General features: G+C 37.5%; 1 protein-coding gene across 2 annotated transcripts in view; it reads right to left on the bottom strand.

Annotated features, from left to right (window-relative positions):
* Positions 1-2,033: 2,033 nt before the first annotated feature.
* NLRP3 (NLR family pyrin domain containing 3) overlaps positions 2,034-21,684 on the bottom strand; it is a 55,371-nt gene continuing 35,720 nt past the window's right edge. Inside the window, exons 9-11 of one of the 2 annotated variants that reach the window (XM_033853741.2) lie at positions 5,904-6,074; positions 5,229-5,399; positions 2,034-2,713 (exon numbers count right to left, since the gene is read on the bottom strand). In XM_033853741.2, the coding sequence (XP_033709632.1) occupies positions 2,614-2,713; positions 5,229-5,399; positions 5,904-6,074 (442 nt within the window). In that variant the 3' untranslated portion in view covers positions 2,034-2,613. Of the gene's footprint in view, positions 2,714-5,228; positions 5,400-5,903; positions 6,210-21,684 lie in introns of those variants that run through there. The other variant, XR_004525979.2, reaches the window with a different exon arrangement.

The following is a 21,684-nucleotide window of genomic DNA, read 5'->3' on the forward strand; positions in this document are numbered from 1 at the left end:
AACACAGAGTGCACTGTTGGTCAGTGACTGTAGTGGGTAAATCTTTGTAGACTTGGATGGTGAGAAAAATGCTCTTTGCTCTTCTTTTGTTTGCATACTTAATAACTCTTATTGCTACGATTAATGGAATTTTAAAAAATAAATTTATTCATTTATTTTTGGCTACATTGGGTCTTCGTTGCTGTTCATGGGCTTTCTCTAGCTGTGACGAGCAGGGGCTACTCTTCATTGCAGTGTGTGAGCTTCTCATTGTGGTGGCTTCTCTTGTTGCAGAGCACAGGCTCTAGGTGCACGGGCTTCAGTAGTTGTGGTGCACGGGCTTAGCTGCTCCGCAGCATGTGGGATCTTCCCAGACGAGAGCTTGAAACCATGTCCCCTGCATTAGTGGGTGGATTCTTAACCACTGCACCAGCAAGGAAGTCCCTTGATTAATAGGATTTTATTATATTTTAAATTGCAAGTGCTTAGAAATACTGCTGTTTTGATTATTTAAACCTTTTATTTGGAAATATGTCATATGTACATAAAAGATGCAAGACTAAGAACAGTCTAAAGAATAATTTCATAACCCTCCCACCCCAAGATTTACCCATTGTCAACACTGACATTGACATTCTTGAAGAATATAGTCCCCTCCCCCTTTTAATAGAACTTCCTCATTTGGAGTTTGTCTGGTGTTTGCTGATGATTAAATTCCAGGTTCTCAAACAGAAACACACAGTAGTGATATTGGTTCCATCTCAAGTCATCTCACCTGAAAGCAGACATCCACCTGCCCTCACTGATATTTTTTATTTGATGGTCAGGTACTGTCCAATTTCTGCCCTTTATATAGTTACTATTTTTCTTTTGCAACTGATTAGCCAGCTGTAAAAAGATAATTTCAGACTACACAAGAATACTGCTTATCATTTAAATTTCCTATTAGGTTTTACCACCCATTGCTGCTTCATGTCTCACCCAATTTTAATTGTGATGGTTGCAACGAATGATTTCTTTCCAACTGCACGTGTTGATGTTTGTATATTGATTTTCTGTCCATCAACTTTACTTATTTTTTAGTTCTACTAGTGTGGAAAACCTCATGGAATTTTCCAAATTAATAGTTATATTGTGGGGTATTTATCTATTAAGATATTCCTCTTGACCACTGAAAGGTATACTCTTAATCCAGTTTTGAGATCTTAATGAACAGAAATTTTTCTTCTGTCTTTCCAGCTTAGCTGTGTTTTTCTCATTATGTTTTATCCTGCACGTCAAGGTGTTTGTGGCAGAGAGGCAGTCTGCAATATCTCACTTCACTAAGATGCAAAAAAGCAAATATAGAGATCAGAGTTACTCAAAAGTGCTAGTCCTAGACTAGAAAAAGAATTTGCACCAGAATATAAATCACATACTGCTTCCCTTACTGAAAAAGTCTTATCATGAAAAAAGTCAGCTCATCTAAAAAGCATACTTAGTAATTCGATTGATTTACATTCTTGCAAAATCTCCTTACATCAACCATAGAAAACCAAAGAAAACCATACGCTATACTTTGACAAGCAGAGGTCTAGATGACTCATTTGAAAAAGGAAGTGGTATTTCCATCCTGAAAAATTCCATGTGGTTTAAGAGTTGCTCCATGTGTGGAGAAGCAATCATTCAATATATATTAATGATTTAATGCTATGTGAAGTGTGGTAGATGAAATGCTCCTGGAATGTGATAAATCCAAGATAAGTTCTTATAACTGAAGGCAAAATGCATTTTCTACGTAATACTTCTATTTATGAATATAGGCTCCCTCTACTCTAAAACTTTCTTTTGCATGATTTCAACCTCCTGTCCTACCAGAGCTGAAATTTCAACCATCAGAGTTAGGATAAGACATTTTTTTTTTCCTTATTCATTACAATTGAATCGTTTGGCAAAGAGATTTTTTAATACATGAAGAAATTTAATTTATCTTTAGTAGTTTAGATAAATAAGTAAAAAGATTTCTAGGCACCCTCTCTTAAAATTAAGGAAAGGAAACAAATTAACTCAATAAATACAATAAAGTTTTTCTATTTTCCAAATTTTCAACCAGCTACAATACAATAAAATGAATTATTTTATTAGAAAATATAACTGTTCAAAGATTAAAAATAAATAAGTTGCCGCCACAAAATTGCAACATAATATACAGTTAACTCATTCTGTTCCGGTCAGTTAAGAGAAAGATGGCAGGAGGAATGATACAGTCAAAAGTAACCAAAAAGGGGGCGGGGCAAGATATGAGGGAAAGGAGAGCTAGAGCAAAAAGAGAAAAAGAAAGAAAAAGTGCTTTATTGAATGAGTTAGTTACATGAGGTCACCAAGAGGAACACATCCTCTGACTGAGGCACTATGGTGAGACCTGTGTTGTTTGATGACTTTATTGCCCTGGTGTCTTCAACCCAGAGGTAAAGGAGATGCTCACATCCTCTAGGCAAAGGCACCATCAGCAAGCTTCCACTCTTCCTCACTGGACCAGAAGAATCACAGTGTGGTGGTCTTAACCCTGCTGGAGGAGTATTCACTACCACTTATCCACACCTAGATGGCAGGGGAGGCAAAGAACCTTGGCGTCTGGCAGCCCTGCTTCCACCACTACCGAGCAGGCTCAAAGACAATGGTCAACTCAGGCTTTTCTTCTTGAAGTGTTTCTAACGCACGTTTTGTATCGTAATTGAAATACATTCCACACAACCTGTAAAAGTAAATAGAGAAGCTTTGGATTGTACTCTTCAAATAAACACTTTCAGTTTTTGGCTTTAAAAATCTCATCTCCTCACTTAGCCTCACACGTCTAAGCTTTCCAATGCTGCACTTCATGCCTAATGTGGTTTCTGTGATATTCAATATTTTTAACCTTCGAGTTAAAAGCCCTATGTTAAAGCCCTAACCCTCAATGTGATGGTATTTGGATATGAGGTTTTTGGGAGGTAATGAGGGTTAGATGAGGTCATGGGGGTGGGTCCTCATGATGGGATTAGTGCCCTTATAATAAGAGATACCACAGCACACACTCTCTGTCTATCTCTGTCTATCTCTCTCTCTCTCTCTCTCTCTCTCTCTGTGTGTGTACACAGGAGGACACAACAAGCCCAGAAGAGAGCTCTCATCAGAAACCAAATCAGCCAGCACCATGATCCTGGGTGTTCCAGCTGCCAGAACTGTGAGAAATAAATGTCTATGATTTGTTTAAGGCACCTAGTCTATGCTATTTTGTTATGGCAACCTGAGCTCACAAGACAGGTTGACTGCATTCATGGATTCCCCAGTCTATTTTGAGCCTGTCTCTTATCTCCAGAGTGTCCTTCAGGGCTAGGTCAATTAGCCCACATACAGCAATGTCCCCAGCTTCATCCTGACCAATAATTCCTTTTGTTCCTATTTCTCTTAGCTCTAGAAATGGCTTTTCTTGCAAGAAACATGCTCCACTCTGTCCACACAAGGATACAACGCTGATCTGAACTACTGTTTATTCAAACCTGTATTCCAATTGGTTCTCAGCCTTGAGGCCATGGACAAGGACACAAATTTCTGGGCTAACAGAATTTATAAACTAGGGGTAAGATATAGATAATAAATAAACAAGAAAATGATATAGCATGTATTATGATGGTCAACGCTATGGAGGAAAATAAGCAGAGAAGAGGAAAGGCATGCTGGGCTGTTATTTTCAGTAGGATGGGTACAGTCAGACTCACAGAGAAAACCCTGAGCAGAGAATTTAATGATGCACAGGAATAAGGCATGTGGATATCAAAGGGGGGAAGTTCCAGGCAGAGGGAACTGCAAGTGCATAGTTTCGGAGGTGACAGTGTTTTTCGAAATAGCAACGAAACCAGTGTGCGTGGAGCAGAAGGAACTAGCGTTAGAAGATGACTTTGCAAAAACAGCAGGAGCCAGATCACATGGGGCCTTAGACACTGCCATGAGTTTGTGGCTCTTACTTTGTGATAGAAGCATGTTGGTCGGAGTGATATGCTCTGATGTTTTAGCTACACCCTCCATCTGCAATGGTAGATGCAGAGTAGCCTGACAGAATGCTACCAGGACGGTCCAGACAAGAGGTGACAATGGTTTGAACTAGGGTAGGAGCCATGAAGCTGGCAAAAGTGGTCAATGAGTGGGCATGCTGTGAAAGCAGAGTTAACAGGACATGCCAGTGGATTGGATATGTGCATAAGGAAAAAGATGTGTCAAAGCTGACACCAGGATTGTTTTGACCTGAACAATTCAGACTGAGTTACCATTGACTGAGAGAGGGAAGAAGCAGATTTTAGACAGAAGGGAACAGCACAGGTTTGGATTTGGACATGTGAAATTTGGGAGGCTTATTAGACATCCAAGTAGAAAGGTGAGACAAGCATTTGAACATGGAATTCATGGAGATATGAACTGGGGGGAGGGGAACAGCACATATATGATAAAACCAGAAGACTAGACTATGATGTAAACAAGGGAGAAAGTGTAAAGGAGAAAACTTAACCCAGTGATTGAGTCCTGGGGATTCAGTATGTAAAGGTCAGAATGATGAAGGGATGCCAGAGGAGACTGAGCAGAAACAGCCAATGTAGTAGGAGAAAATCCAGAGGAAAGTGTGTTGACCCTAAAACCAAGTGAAAGAAATGTCTTTAGTGGAGACTGTGATCGTCAGAGCTGACAGAACTTATGAAACTAATTAGGAAGCTTTTACTAGCAAGGTAATGTGTACCTCAGTGGTATCATTGATGATGGAAAGGAGCCAACGGTCCCAACACCCTGAAGACAGGCCAAAGTTTATGGAATTTCTAATCTTGATGTTTCTGGAGCACTTTCTATTTAGAAATTCTCCGAAACAAGACCAACAACACCCCTACTATGCAAGGACCTTTGCAATAAGGATGACCCATGGACAGGTCTAGTTCTACAAAGTATGATACCTTGCACAGAAATACAATTCCCTTTGGCTATTTTTCATTGGGACTTGTGTTTCTTTCAGGAATATGGATGAAAGGTCTTTTCACACCCAGATGAACCTTGATTATTCTAAATGTCTGGATGAAATTGAATACATAGTTCATGACTCAATTATTGTATACATATATAAATCTGCAACTGGCCCAGGCCCAACCTCACCCAGAGTGCAAATGAAACCAACTTGGATTTTGCAAACTGGCCAACTTTTCCTTAGCAATAGGAGCCCTGCCACACAAATCTCTACAGAGCACACTTACTTCAGGCATTTCAGGAGGCAGCCCTGCTGTTTCAGCACTTCACAGAGTAGCATGACCCCCAGATCACCCAGGTCATTGTTGCCTAGGCTCAACTTTCGCAGGCTCTGGTTAGAAGTCAGAAGTGTGGAAAGACCCCAGCAGCAGTGTGACGTGAGGCTGCAGTTGTCTAATCTGCAAGAAAGAAGGTGATTTCAAGAAAATGTCCCCTTAAATTATCCTCCGCAGGTCTTCCAGGTCTTAGCCTGCAATATTTCAAATGCAGGAAAGGCTCAGGATTAACAAGCTTGGAACTGTCTTATGTGCCAAGGGTTATCATACTCTCCTCTTCAGATGAGAATATTTTTTCCAGTCTACTGGATTTTGTAGTTCAAATGATTAACAGCAGTTTATGAAATGATTTTTCCCAAATTCTGTGTCTCCCCCCAGATTTTCCTAAAACACTAGTGCCATACCACCCCCACTCTTTTGTGGTAGAGGGATTTATGGTGAAAGGAACTTCAGTATTTACCTTTACACCATCTAAAAGTACAGGTCCTCCTAGTCCCATAATCCTGTAAGAAGCCAAGCCCTAGGAAGACTCTCAGCTATAGATGATCTCATCAACATTCCCCTCAACTATCCCCTTCCCTGTAGCCACCATGCATTCCCATTACTGTAATAAGCTCAGAGACTTACTCCAACACCTGAAGCTTGCAGTGGGCATGTAAGAGTCCCTTACAGAGTAGCTTGACCCCCACGTCTCCAAGAGCATTGCCCCGTAGGTAAAGGTGTGTGAGATTCTTGTTTGTGCTGAGCACCGAGCACAGAGGTACACAACCACCTGACGTAATGCCAGAATTCACCAACCTGTAGAAGGAACAGGGAGAAGAATCCTCAGTGCCCAGACTTCCTTGAACATTGCACAGCTGTCTCAACACAGGAACTTCATTTTATCTGAAAAGCTTCATGCTTCAAGTTAAAGGCCAGCATCTTGGATATAATCTGAGGAGAGCAAGACTCTCTATCTCTTGCCCCATAAGAGAGACAAATGATTTCTTAGCAGATGCTTTCCTGGGATCAGCAGGAGAGACAGAGCAAAAGCAATTCCCTCCACATTCCTCCTTCTTACACGTATTCCCTCTGACCATACATGTTCCTCACTACCACTTCTTCCAGAAAGACATCCCAGATTGTCTCTTACTAATAATTCTCATTATTATTATATTAACACTGCAGAGGCCTACCTTATTTGATTCTTATACCAACCAAGCAAGGTGGCAGTGCAGCTGTAACTATTGAATATTTTCTACAGATTAGAAAGCTGAAGCTCATCAAATCATGTGTTGCTTTTAAGGTCAAAGAGAGAGTATTTGGTAGAGAGGGGACCCAGACTTACACCTTCTAGAGCCATCCCCTGCTCTATTGGCCCTTCTGTCCATTGCATACTAACTTCTGCCTTTTAAATGGCCTCTCAGAGTACAAAGCCCTAGGTTTGCATTATTTGCAGTGGAACTAAGATTTTTGATGTACTACTCTTGGGTCAAGTTGAGAATATACTATCACCTAACAAGAGCATAAGGGCTCTGAAATGGAGAGCTGTGTCACTCCTGCCTAGAAGCTCAGAGAGTAATATACAGTATACAGAAAGTCACATGTGCTAAGCCTTCAACAAAGCTTTGATTTAAGAATATCTCATGTGGTCACATTTCCTTCTGAACAATGACATGTTTTTAAGTTCCAAGGTGCCTTAGAATCAGAAAAAATAGAAATACAGAAAGAAGTGGTTCAGACAGCATAGCATGAACAGATGACCAAAAGGAAACAGAAATAATTATCCATCCGCTAGTCTCCATCTTCCCAGTCGAGAATGAATCAAAACAAAAAAGACTGAGTAAGCAAGACAAAGAGGGAAACGAAGTCCAAGAGGGATGAACAAAAACAACTGAGTGGGTTATAGTAAGTTTTCTTTCTAGCTAAGGAGAATGTTATCAGAGGATCTTCAGTGAACATGCAGAAGGGATTTTCAGGATTTCTGGCTGTCATAGACTGAATGTTTGTAGTCCCCCCTCCTCCAAATTTCATATGTTGAAATCTTAACTCTCAATGTGATGGTATGATTGGGTTGGCCACAAAGTTCATTTGGGTTCTTCTGTAACATCTTATGGAAAAATCCGAAAGAACTTTTTGGCCAATCCAATGGAATGTGGGGGCTTTAAGACGTGATTAGATCTTGAGGGTAGAATCCTCATGATGGGATTAGTGCCCTTTTAAAAGAGACCCCAGTGAGCTGCCTCCCCACTATCACCATGTGAGAACACAGTAAGAGTGGCTGTATGCAAGCCAAGAATAGAGTCCTCACCAGGAACCAGGTGATCTACAGGCACCTTGGTCTTGGATTTCCAGCCACCAGAACTGTGAGAAATAAATGTTTGTTGTTTGAGCCACCTAGTCTATGGTATTTTTGTTACTGCAGCCCAAACAGACTAAGACACTGGCAAAGATGAAGACCATTCCAGAAGACTAGAGATGGTCCTCAAAAAGGAAAAGAAAGAATATTTTGAAAGTTACAGAATAGTAAGATTTACTACTATTTCCAGAAAAGGGCTAAAAAGTATTAGGAACAGCTGTTTGAGGAGAAGTGAAGTGGCAGCAATTACAAGTAGATAGGGTGGTTTTGTTAAGAATAAGTCACATCAGGATTATCAAAATGTTGGTAACCACTGAGACTGAGTGATGGGTACATAGAGTACATAATGAAATGTTTAGAAAATCAAACAACCAATCCCTACCAACCAAACCACTAGATTAGAAGAATGTAACCAACATCATATATCTTGGTTTCACCCAATCCATTCGACTCAGATCTACATTTACTGAACATAGATGTCTTTCCATGTACTATCTTGTTACTGATTTTTTTTTTAATTTACTAATGATATGTCTTATGTCACGAAAATGTCTCACAAAGAAAATTGAGGAAGAAGATTTAACATTTATTATCTACTAACTGCTTGGCTGTGTGATGATGACTTTAAATAGGATTACTTCATTGAATTATTACAAAACCAAGATGCACGTGTTGTTTTTATATCTATTTCTAAATAGAAAAACTGAGGCTCAGAGAAATCAGTTGAAGAATAAGAAGGAGTTTTCTAGATGGTCAGTAGGAATGGGAGAGTAAGGGTAACCCTCAGGCAAAAGGAAAATGGTATACAAGGGTGAGGAAGGGTGAAAGAGTGGGCCAGGTTCTTAGAACTAAAACTTCAGTATGACTCAAAAGAGTGAAAGGTGTGGTAGGCAAGAGGGAAGAAGCAGCAATCTAGGGCTGATCAGGGATAGCCTTGTGTGCCAAGCTAAGATATACCAAATTTACCCTGATTTCAAAGAAGAACGTTTGAAGGTTTTTTGAGCGAAAACCCAGTATTATCAAATTTGCATTTCAGAAAATTCTCTCTGTTGTTATGTAAAAGGAAGATGAGAGGCAGAGGAAATTGAAAGTAAACACAAGATTAGAATTAGCCTCTGTTTACTTGTCGGCTCTCTGGAAAGTCCCACTATTCAACAAGGCAGAATAGAGAGGACAAGAAAAAGGAGAGGGGTGGGAAAAAAGTTACAAGAAATAAAGAATTTTGCAAATGCTTAGTGTGTGATGCTTGTGTAATATTGTGGAAGGGGCAGGGGCAATATGCAGCCAGAGAGAAAGACCTAAAGTTCAAGAAAAGAAATGTTGGCTATACCTAACAAAATATAAAATGCCTCAAAGTTTTGCCTCATTAATTCCACTTGTAGGTATCTGTCTGAAAACAAATACACACACATAAAGTTGTATATATAAATATGCTTGCTGCAGAGTTATTTGTAATAGTGAAAAAGTAGAAACTCATCCAAAGGTTCATTATTCAATGAGCAGCTAAATATATTACCATAATGTATAGTATAGAGCATTATGCCAAAATCTGTAGATCTGTATATACCAGCATGGCCATGTGTCCACAATAAATGAAAAAAGTAAATCATGGAAAAATGGTCTCATAATGATTCCAGTTTGGATAGACAGAGTGTTTGGGGTTGAATCATGTCCTCCAACATTTCATATGTTGAAGTCTTATCCCCCAGTACTTCAGAATATGACCTTATTTAGAAGTAGGGTCATCGAAGATGTAATTAGTTAAAATGAGGTCATTAAGGTAAGCCCTAACCCAATATGACTGATATTCTTATAAAAGGGAGATATTTAAACTCAAAGATAGACACACACCAACACAGTGAGAACACCATGTGCAGATGAAGGCTAAGACTGAGGTGATACATCTACAAGCCAAGGAGTGTCAAAGATTGCCGGTAAACCACCAGAATCGGGAAGAGAAGTATGGAACATATTCTTCCTCACAGCTGTCAGAGGAACAAATCCTGCCGACACCTTGATCTTGGGCTTTTAGCCTCCATTACTAAGACAAAATAAATTTTGTTTGGAACATTTTAACAATAGCAGAACATTCTTCTCAAGTGCACATGAAACATTTTCTAGGATAGATCATATGTTAAGCCACAAAACAAGTCTTAGCAAATTCAAGAAGATTGAAATTATACCAAGTATCTTCTCAGACCACAATGGTATGAAACTAGAAATCAATAACAGGAGGATAATTGAAAAACTCAAAAATACATGAAAATTAAACAATGCTCTTCTGAACAACCAATGGGTCAAAGAAAAATTATAGGGGCAATAAAATATCTTGAGTCAAAAAAAAATTAAAAACAACATACCAAAACTTATAGGATGCAGGAAAATCATTTCTAATGGGAAAGTTTCTAGCCATAAATGCATACATCAAGAAAATTGAAAGATCTTAATTAAACAACTAACTCTACACCTCAAGGAACTAGAAAAAGAGGAATAAACAAAGCCCAAAGTTAACAAAAGGAAGGAAATAAAAGATTACAGCAGGGCTTCCCTGGTGGTGCAGTGGTTGAGAGTCCACCTGCCGATGCAGGGGACATGGGTTTGTGCCCCAGTCTGGGAAGATCCCACATGCCATGGAGCAGCTGGGCCTGTGAGCCATGGCCACTGAGCCCATGCGTCTGGAGCCTGTGCTCCGCAATGGGAGAGGCCACAACAGTGAGGGGTCCACATACCACAAAAAAAAAAAAAAAAAAAAAAAAAAGACTACAGCAGAAATAAGTAAAATAAAAAGTAGAAAAATAATAGAAAAAAATAACAAACTAAGAATTGGACCTTTGAAAAGATAAAATTTACAAACCTTTAGCTAGAAACCTCCCCCCCCCCAAAAAAAAGGAGAGAGAGAAAGAAAACACAAATCAATAAAATTATAACCCAAAGAGGAGACATTAAAACTGATATCACAAAAATACAAAAGATCATAAGAACTGCTATAAAAAACTATAACAAACTGGACAACCTAGAAGAAATGGAAAAATTCTTAGAAACATACAAGCTACCAAGACTGAATCAGGAAGAAAAAGAAAATCTAACTGGATTAATTACTAGTAAGGAGATTGAATCAGAAATAAAAAAAAAAACTCTGAGCAAAAGAAAGGTCCAGGACCAGATGGCTTCACTACTGAATTTTATTAAACATTTAAAGAAGAATTAACACCAATTCTCCACAGACTTTTCCAAACCTCAAAAAGGAGGGAGCACTCCCTAACTCATTTTATGAGGCCAGCATTACCTTGATATCAGATAAGACACTATAAGAAAAGAAAACCAGAGACCAATTTCCTTGATGAATATAGATGTAAAAATTCTCAACAAAATACTAGTAAACTGAATTCAGCAGCACGTTATAAGAATCATGCAGGACTTCCCTGGTGGTCCAGTGGTTAAGAATCTGCCTGCCAATGCAGGGGACACGGGTTCAATCCCTGGTCCAGGAAGATCTCACATGCCGCGGGGCAACTAAGCCCGTGCACCACGACTACTGAGCCTGTGCTCTAAAGCCTGCGAGCTGCAACTACTGAGACCATGTGCCACAACTACTGAAGCCTGTGTGCCTAGAGCCTGTGCTCTGCAATAAGAGAAGCTACTACAATGAGAAGCCCATGCACTGCAATGAAGAGTAACCCCTGCTCACTGCAACTAGAGAAAGCCCATGCGCAGCAATGAACACCCAGCACAGCCAAAAAAAAAAAAAAAAAAAGAATCATGCAATATGATCAAGTGGAATTTATCTCTGGGATGTAAGGATAGTTCAACATATGCAAATCCATCAATGTGATACATCACATTAATAAAATGAAATAAAAAATCACATGACCACCTCAGTAGATGCAGAAAAAGCATTTGACAAAATTCAACATCTGTTCATGATAAAAACCCTTAACAAATTAGGTATAGAAGGAACATACCCCATCATAATAAAGGCCATATATTACAAGCCCACAATTAACATCATACTCAACAGTGAAATTTTGAAAGATTTTCTCTATAATCAGAAACATGATAAAAGTGCCCACCTTCCCCACTCCTATTCAACATAGTACTGAAATTCCTAGCAAGAGCAATCAGGCCAGAAAAAGAAATAAATGTATCAGAATTGGAAAGGAAGAAGTAAAATTGACTCTACAGATGACATGATTTTTATATAGAAAATCCTAAAGACTCAACCAAAAAACTGTTAGATCTAATCAATGAATTCAGTAAAGTTGCAGGATACAAAATCAACATACAAATGTCAGTAACATTTCATGTAGCGCTGGTGGTATAGTGGTGAGCATAGCTGCCTTCCAAAAGCCAGTAGCATTTCTATACACTAATAACATTATATAAAAAAGAAATAAAGAAAACTATCCCATTTACAGTAGCATCAAAAACAATAAAATACTTAGGAATAAACTTAATGAAAGAGGTGAAAGATCTCTACACTGAAAACTATAAGACATGGGTGAAAGACATTTAAGAAGACACAAACAAATGGAAAGATATCCCTTGTTCATGTATTGGAAGAATTAATATCATCGAAATGTCCATACTACTTGAAGACATCTACCGATTCAACGCAATCCTTATCAAGACTTCACTGGAATTTTTCACAGAAGTAGAAAAAACACTTCTAAAATTTATATGGGTGTGAATAAACAAATAAACATTTTCAAAATTATAAAAAAAAAATTTATATGGAACCATAAAAGACCCAGAATAGCCAAAGTAATCCTGAAAGAGAAGAACAAAGCTAGAGGCATCATATCTCCTAATTTCAAAGTATATTGTAAAGCTATGGTAATCAAAACAGTATCATAGTTGCATAAAAACAGACAATAGACCAATGGAACAGGATCCAGAGACCAGAAATAATTCCATGAATACGCCATCAACATATATTTGATGAGGAGCCAAGAATACTCAATGGAGAAGACAATCTCTTCCATAAATGGTGCTCGGGAAATTAGATATTCACATGAAAAAGAACGAAACTAGACCCCTTTCATACATCACTCACAAAAATCAACTCGAATAGGATTAAAGACTTAAAGATAAGACCTGAAACCATAAAATTCCTGGAAGAAAATATAGAAAACAAAGCTCATTGACATGTGTCTTAGTAATGATATTTTTTTAATATAACTCCTAAAATATTAGCTGCAAAATTAAAAATAAACAAATGGGACTACATAAAACTAAAGCTTCTGCATAGCAAAAGAAATAATCAACAAAATGAAAAGGCAACCTACAGAATGGGAGAAAATATTTGCAAATCATGTATCTGATAACAGGTTAATATACAAAATGTAAAGAACTCATATAACTCAATAACAAAAAAGCAAATAATCCAATTTTAAAATGAGCAAAGGGCCTGAATAGATATTTTCCAAAGAAGATATTCGAATAGCCAACGGGTACATGAAAAGATGCTCAACAGGACTACTCACCACGGAAATGTAAATTAAAACCACAATGAGATACTACCTCATGTCTGTTAAAATGGCCATCATCAAAAAGAAAAGTAATAACTATAGATAACACTGCTGTATGGTATATTTGAAAGTTGTTAAGACAGTAATTCTAAAACATTTTTTGTAACTATATGAAGTGATGGATATTAACAGTGGTAATCATTTTGCAATACATGTATGTCAAGTCATTATGCTATACACCTTAAACTTATACAGTGCTGTACTTCAATTATATGCCAATAAAGTTGAAAGAAAAAAAGTAAAAATAAATGTTGCTTAAGCCACTCCTTTTGTGGTACTTTATTACAGTAGCCCTAGAAAACCAATACACAGAGTGTATTAAGATGGATGGCTAGATGGACAGATAAATGGATGGATGATTGTTCGTGTATAACAAAATGTCTGGAAGTTTGCTCATCAGCCTGCTGTAAATGGTTCTCTCGGGAAGTGAGCTGAAAAGGAGCTTTCAATTCTTACTTCATGTATTTGTATTATTTAACATTTTCACACTAAGCATGTATTACTTTTGTAACTAAAAAACTCACAAGCAGGACTTTCAGTTTCCAGGCCAGCATGTAGAAAGCTTAGAAGTTGCCATTCTGTCCTAACAACAGGTAAAAGCTGAACAAGCTGACGAATCAACAATACTTCTTAAATCCATGAGAAGTATGGCCACAGCACAATTTGCTGCCCCCAAAATTGGGGAGACACAGAGGAAAATACAAATACAAAGAATCATAACTTCCTGAAACCCGTGAGCTTAAACCTCGGAGGGAATCAGTGCCCAGGGAGGAAAACCTGAATTGTAATTGACAAATAAATAAAGGCTAGTTTTGGACAAGTCTGAACAATAAAAACACCAGAGGACCCCGTCATAAGGGGACCTGCATACTTTTGTGAGTTTTACCTTCAGGAGCTCAACCAAGTTCTCACATTAAATATCAGGGGAAAATCCCTCTGTGCTTCCAGTATGGGGAGGAGTAAAGGGACCATTTTAAAATACAAGCATATGTCAGAGATATTGTCAGTTCGGTTCCAGACTACTGTAATGAAACAAATATTGCAACCAAATTAGTCACACGAATTTTTTGGTTTCCCAGTGCATATAAAAGTTATGTTTACACTGTACTGTAGTCTATTAAGTATGCAATAGCAATATGTCTAAAGAAAACAATATGCATACTTTAATTAAAAAATACTTTATTGCTAAAAAAATGCTAACCATCGTCTGAGCCTTCAGTGAATCATAATCTTTGCTAGTGGAAGGTCTTGACTCAGTGTTGATGTCTGCTGACTGATCAGAATGGTGGTTGCTGAGGTTTAGGGTGGCTGTGGCAATGTCTTGAAATAAGACAACAGTGAACAACAAGGTCCTACTGTAGAGCACAGGGAACTATATTCAACATTCTGTGATAAACCATAATGGAAACGAACATGAAAAAGAACGTATACATATGTATAACTGAGTCACTCTGCTGTACAGTAGAAACTAACACAACATTGTAAATCAACTACACTTCAATAATTTTTTTTTAAAGACAATCATGAAGTTTACCATATTGATTGACTCTTCACTTGAACACTTAGAAGAATTGTAGGGTTATTAATTGGCCTAATTTCAATATTGTTGTGTCTCAGGGAATAGGGAGGCCCACTGAGAGGAAGAGAGATGACACAGGAACAGCCAATCTGTGGAGCAGTCAGAACACACACAACATTTATCAGTTAAGTTCACTGACTTATATGGGTGTGGTCTGTGGTGCCCCTAAAACAGTTACAGTGGAACCATCAAAAATTGCTGATCATATGGATCACCATAACAAATATAATAATAATCAAAAAGTATGAAATACGGCGAGAATTACCAAAATGTGACACAGAGACACAAAGTGAAGAAATGCTATTGGAAAATGGTGTGAATAGACTTGCTCAACACAGGGTTGCCACAAACCTTCAATTTGTAAAAATTGCAATGTCTGTGAAGCACAATAAAACAAAGATCAATAAATTAACGTATGCCTATATACCAGAAAACTCTGTTCTTTTCAACAATACTTGTCTTCAAGAGAAAATAGTTGCCCAAAGCCTAACCTGCTGGGATATTATTAGTCTAACTGATCTTAGGGAAGGGAAATACTCAGCTTCAGCCTACTCTAGGCATCCTGTTCTGCTAAGAAGAGGGGGAAAAACTGAGAAGCAGTTGAAAAGCACTGAGAATTAACAGTCCAGAGGTATAAATTCACTAAAAGACTGAAACCTAATCATAGGATTATAGAATGCTTCAACTCTTCCCACACTTCATTACCACATTACTAAAGTTCTATTTAGCGTAGTTCCCGCTACACAGTACATCATGTCCAGGATTCAAGAAGAAGTTACAAAACAGTTTAAAAGGCAAAAAATAAAGGTTGAAGAAATAGAGGAAACATCAGAACCAGAGTCAGATATGGCAGGAATGTGAAATTATCAGACCAGGCATTTAAAATAATTATAACTAATACCCTAAGAGCTCTAACGGATTAAGTAAATAGCATGGAAGAACAGACAGGCAAAGTAAGCAGAGAGAGGACCAGTCTCTCCCAACAGGAAACCTGCACAAGCCTCTTAGACAGCCTCCTCCACCAGAGGACAGACAGCAGAAGCAAGAAGAACTACAATCCTGCAGCCTGTGGAACAAAAACCACATTCACAGAAAGATAGACAAGATGAAAAGGCAGAAGGCTATATACTAGATGAAGGAACAGGATGAAACCCAAGGAAAACAACTAAATGAAGTGGACACAGACAACCTTCCAGAAAAATAATTCAGAATAATGAGAGTGAAGATGATCCAGGACCTCGGAAAAACAATGGAGGCAAAGATTGAGAAGATGCAAGAAATGTTTAACAGAGACCTAGAAGAATTAAAGAACAAACAAACAGAGATGAACAATACAATAACTGAAATGAAAATTACACTAGAAGGAATCAATAGCAGAATAACTGAGGCAGAAGAATGGATAAGTGACCTGGAAGACAGAAGGGTGGAATTCACTGCTGCAGAACAGAATAAAGAAAAAAGAATGAAAAGAAATGAAGACAGCCTAAGAGACCTCTGGGACAACATTAAATGCAACAACATTTGCATTATAGGGGTCCCAGAAGGAGAAGAGAGAGAAAGGACCCGAGAACATATTTGGAGAGATTACAGTCGAAAACTTCCCTAACATGGGAAAGGAGATAGCCACCCAAGTCCAGGAAGGTCAGTGAGTCCCATACAGGATAAACCCAAGGAGAAACACACTGAGACACATACTAATCAAATTGGCAAAAATTAAAGCCAAGAAAAATTATTGAAAGCAGCAAGGGAAAAATGACAAATAGCATACAAGGGAACTCCCATAAGGTTAACAGCTGATTTCTCAGCAGAAACTCTACAAGCCAGAAGGGAGTGGCATGATATATGTAAAGTGATGAAAGGCAAGAACCTACAACCAAGATTACTCTACCTGGCAAGGATCTCATTCAGATTCGATGGAGAAATTGAAAGCTTTACAGACAAGAAAAAGCTAAGAGGATCCAGCACCACCAAACCAGCTCTACAACAAATGCTAAAGGAACTTCTTTAAGTGGGAAACACAAGAGAAGAAAAGGACCTACAAAAACAAACCCAAAACAATTAAGAAAATGGTCATAGGAACATACATATCAATTACCTTAAATGTGAATGGATTAAATGCTCCAACCAAAAGATACAGGCTTGCTGAATGGATACAAAAACAAGACCCATACATATGCTGTCTAAAAGAGACCCACTTCAGACCTAACGACACATACAGACTGAAAGTGAGGGGATGGAAAAAGATATTCCATGCAAATTGAAATCAAAAGAAAGCTGGAGTAGCTATACTCATATCAGGCAAAATAGACTTTAAAATAAAGAATGTTACAAGAGACAAGGAAGGACACTACATAATGATCAAGGGATCAATCCAAGAAGAAGATATAACAATTACAAATATATATGCACCCAACATAGGAGCACATCAATACATAAGGCAACTGCTAACAGGTATAAAAGAGGAAATCAACAGTAACATAATAAGAGTGGGGGACTTTAACACCTCACTTACACCAATGAACAGATCATCCAAAATGAAAATAAATAAGGAAACAGAAGCTTTAAATGACACAATAGACCAGGTAGAATTAATTGATATTTAGAGGACATTCCATCCAAAAACAGCAGATTACACTTTCACCTCAAGTACGCACGGAACATTCTCCAGGATAGATCACATCTTGGGTCACAAATCAAGCCTCAGTAAATTTAAGAAAACTGAAATCATACCAAGCATCTTTTCTGACCACAACGCTATGAGATTAGAAATGAACTACAGGAAAAAAAAATGTAAAAACACAAACACATGGAGGCTAAACAATACATTACTAAATGACCAAAAGATCACTGAAGAAATCAAAGAGGAAATCAAAAAATACCTAGAGACAAATGACAATGAAAACATGATGATCCAAAACCTATGGGATGCAGCAAAAGCCTTTCTAAGAGAAAAGTTTATAGCTATACAAGCGTACATCAAGAAACAAGAAAAATGGCAAATAAACAATCTAACCTTACACCTAAAGGAACTAGAGAAAGAAGAACAAACAAAACCCAAAGTTAGCAGAAGGAAAGAAATCATAAAGATCAGAGCAGAAATAAATGAAATAGAAACAAAGAAAAAAATAGCAATGATCAATAAAACTAAAAGCTGGTTCTTTGAGGAGGTAAACAAAATTGATAAACCATTAGCAAGATTCATCAAGAAAAAGAGGGAGAGGACTCAAATCAATAAAATTAGAAATGAAAAAGGAGAAGTTACAACAGACACCACAGAAATACGAAGCATCCTAAGAGACTACTACAAGCAACTCTATGCCAATAAAATGGACAACCTGGGAAAAATGTACAAATTCTTAGAAACGTATAACCTTCCAAGACTGAAACAGGAAGAAATAGAAAATATGAACAGACCAATCACAAGTAATGAAATTGAAACTGTGATTAAAAATCTTCCAACAAACAAAAGTCCAGGACCAGATGGCTTCACAGGTGAATTCTATGAAACATTTAGAGAAGAGCTAACACCCATCCTTCTCAAACTCTTCCAAAAATTTGCAGAGGAAGGAACAGTCCCAAATTCATTCTCTGAGGCCACCATCACCCTGATACCAAAACCAGACAAAGATACTACAAAAAAAGAATATTACAGACCAATATCACTGATAATTATAGATGCAAAAATCCTTAACACAATACTAGCAAACAGAATCCAACAACACATGAAAAGGATCATACACCATGATCAAGTGGGATTTATCCCAGGGATGCAAGGATTCTTCAGTATATGCAAATTAATCAATGTGCTACACCATATTAACAAATTGAAGAATAAAAACCATATGACCATCTCAATAGATACAGACAGAGCTTTGGACAAAATTCAACACTCATTTATGATAAAAACTCTCCAGAAAGTGGGCATAGAGGGAACCTACCTCAACATAATAAAGGCTATATATGACAAACCCACAGCAAACATCATTCTCAATGGTGGAAAACTGAAAGCATTTACTCTAAGATCAGGAACAAGACAAGGATGTCCAGTCTCACCACTATTATTCAACATAGTTTTGGAAGTCCTAGCCATGGCAGTCAGAGAAGAAAAAGAAATAAAAGGAATACAAATTGGAAAAGAAGAAGTAAAACTGTCACTGTTTTCAGATGACATGATACTATACATAGAGAATCCTAAAGATACCACCAGAAAACTACTAGAGCTATTCAGTGACTTTAGTAAAGTTGCAGGATACAAAATTAATGCACAGAAATCTCTTGCATTCTTATACACTAATGATGAAAAATCTGAAAGAGAAATTAAGGAAACACTCCCATTTACCATTGTAACAAAAGGAATAAAATACCTAGGAATAAACCTACCTAGGGAGGCAAAAGACCTGTATGCAGAACACTATAAGACACTGATGAAAGAAATTAAAGATGACACCAACAGATGGAGAAATATACCATGTTCTTGGATTGGAAGAATCAATATTGTGAAAACGACTATACTACCCAAAGCAATCTACAGATTCAATGCAATCCCTATCAAATTACCAATGGCATTTTTTACAGAACTAGAACAAAAAATCTTAAAATTTGTATGGAGATGTAAAAGACCCAGAATAGCCAAAGCAGTCTTGAGGGGAAAAAACGGAGCTGGAGGAATCAGACTCCCTGACTTCAGACTATACTGCAAAGCTACAGTAATCAAGACAATATGGTACTGGCACAGAAACAGAAACATAGATCAATGGAACAAAATAGAAAGCCCAGAGGTAAACCTATGCACCTATGGTCCACTAATCTATGACAAAGGAGGCAAGGATATACAATGGAGAAAATACAGTCTCTTCAATAAGTGGTGCTGGGAAAACTGGACAGCTACATGTAAAAGAATGAAATTAGAACACTCCCTAACACCATACACAAAAATAAACTCAAGATGGATTATAGACCTAAATGTAAGACAGGACACTATAAAACTCTTAGAGGAAAACATAGGAAGAACAGTCTTTGACATAAATTACAGCAAGATCTTTTTTGATCCACCTCCTAGAGTAATGGAAATAAAAGCAAAAATAAACAAATGGGACCTAATGAAGCTTAAAAGCTTTTGCACAGCAAAGGAAACCAAAAACAAGATGAAAAGACAATCCTCACAATGGGATAAAATATTTGCAAACCAATTAATGGACGAAGGATTAATCTCCAAAATATATAAACAGCTCATGCCGATATTAAAAAAACAAACAACCCAATCCAAAAATGGGCAGAAGGCCTAAATAGACATTTCTTCAAAGAAGACATACAGATGGCCAAGAAGCACAAGGAAAAGTGCTCAACATCACTAATTGTTAGAGAAATGCAAATCAAAACTACAATGAGGTATCACCTCACACCAGTTAGAATGGGCTTCATCAGAAAATCTACAAACAACAAATGCTGGAGAGGGTGTGGAGAAAAGGGAACCCCCTTGCACTGTTGGTGGAAATATAAACTGATACAGCCACTATGGAGAACAGGATGGAGGTTCCTTAAAAAACTAAAAATAGAATTACCATATGATCCAGCAATCCCACTACTGGGCATATACCCAGAGAAAACCGCAATTCAAAAAGACACATGCACCCCAATGTTCATTGCAGCACTATTTACAATAACCAGGTCATGGAAGCAACCTAAATGCCCATCGACAGACGAATGGATAAAGAAGATGTTGTACATATATACAATGGAATATTACTCAGCCATAAAAAGGAATGACATTGGGTCATTTGTTGAGACGTGGATGGATCTACAGACTGTCATACAGAGTGAAGTCATTCAGAAAGAGAAAAACAAATATCGTACATTAACGCATATATGTGGAACCTAGAAAAATGGTATAGATGAACCTGTTTCAGGGCAGAAATTGAGACACAGATGTAGAGAACAAATGTATGGACATCAAGGGGGGAAAGCTGAGGTGTGTTGGGGGTGGTGGTTTGATGAATTGGGCGATTGGGATTGACATGTATACAGTGATGAGTATAAAACTGATAACTAATAAGAACCTGCTGTATAAAAACAGAAACAAAAACCTGAGCCTAGGGGCTTAGGGGAGGGATGGAGTGGGAGGTTGGGGTTAGCAGATGTAAGCTATTATATATGGAATGGATAAACAACAAGGTCCTACTGTATAGCACAGGGAATTATATTCAGTATCCTATGATAAACCATAAAAAAAAAAAAGTAAGCAGAGAGTTGGAAATTCCAAGAAGGAACCAAAAAGGAAAGCTAGAGATTAAAACAACAACAACAAAAAAAAACCCAAAAATAATAACACTGTAACAGAAAAGATGAATGCCTTTGATAGGATTATTAATAGACTGGACATAGCTGAGCAAAGAATCTCTGAGCTTCAGGATATCTTAATAGGAAGCTCTAAAACTCAAAAGTAAATAGAAAAAAAGATGGAAAATAAAACCCAGAATATCCAAGAACTGTGGAATAACTATAAAAGTTGCCATATGAGTGTAACACATACATAATGGAAATACCAGGAGAAGAGAATGGAACAGAATAATTGCAGGAAACAAATAGGACCGAAAATTTTAACTAAGTTAATGTCAGATGCCAAATCACAGATCCAGAGAACACCAAGCAATATAGATACCAAAAAAAATTGAAAAAAAAAAAAAACTACAGCTAGGTATATCATTTTCAGAACACAAAAAATCAAAGGTAAAGGAAAAATCCTGAAAGAAGCAAGAGGGAGGAAAATACTTTTTCTGTTTAGGAGCAAAGATAAGGATTACAACTGACTTATTCTCAGAAATCATGCAAACAAGAAAAGAATGCAGTGAAATATTTAGCATTGAGAGAAAAAAAAATCCTAGAATTCTGAACCCTGTGACATTAGCCATCAAAAATGAATATTATTCAGCCTTTGTTTCTCATACAAACAAAAACTGAGGGCAT

The sequence above is a fragment of the Tursiops truncatus genome, chromosome 3 (assembly GCF_011762595.2).
Source record: "Tursiops truncatus isolate mTurTru1 chromosome 3, mTurTru1.mat.Y, whole genome shotgun sequence".
Lineage (NCBI taxonomy): Eukaryota > Metazoa > Chordata > Mammalia > Artiodactyla > Delphinidae > Tursiops > Tursiops truncatus.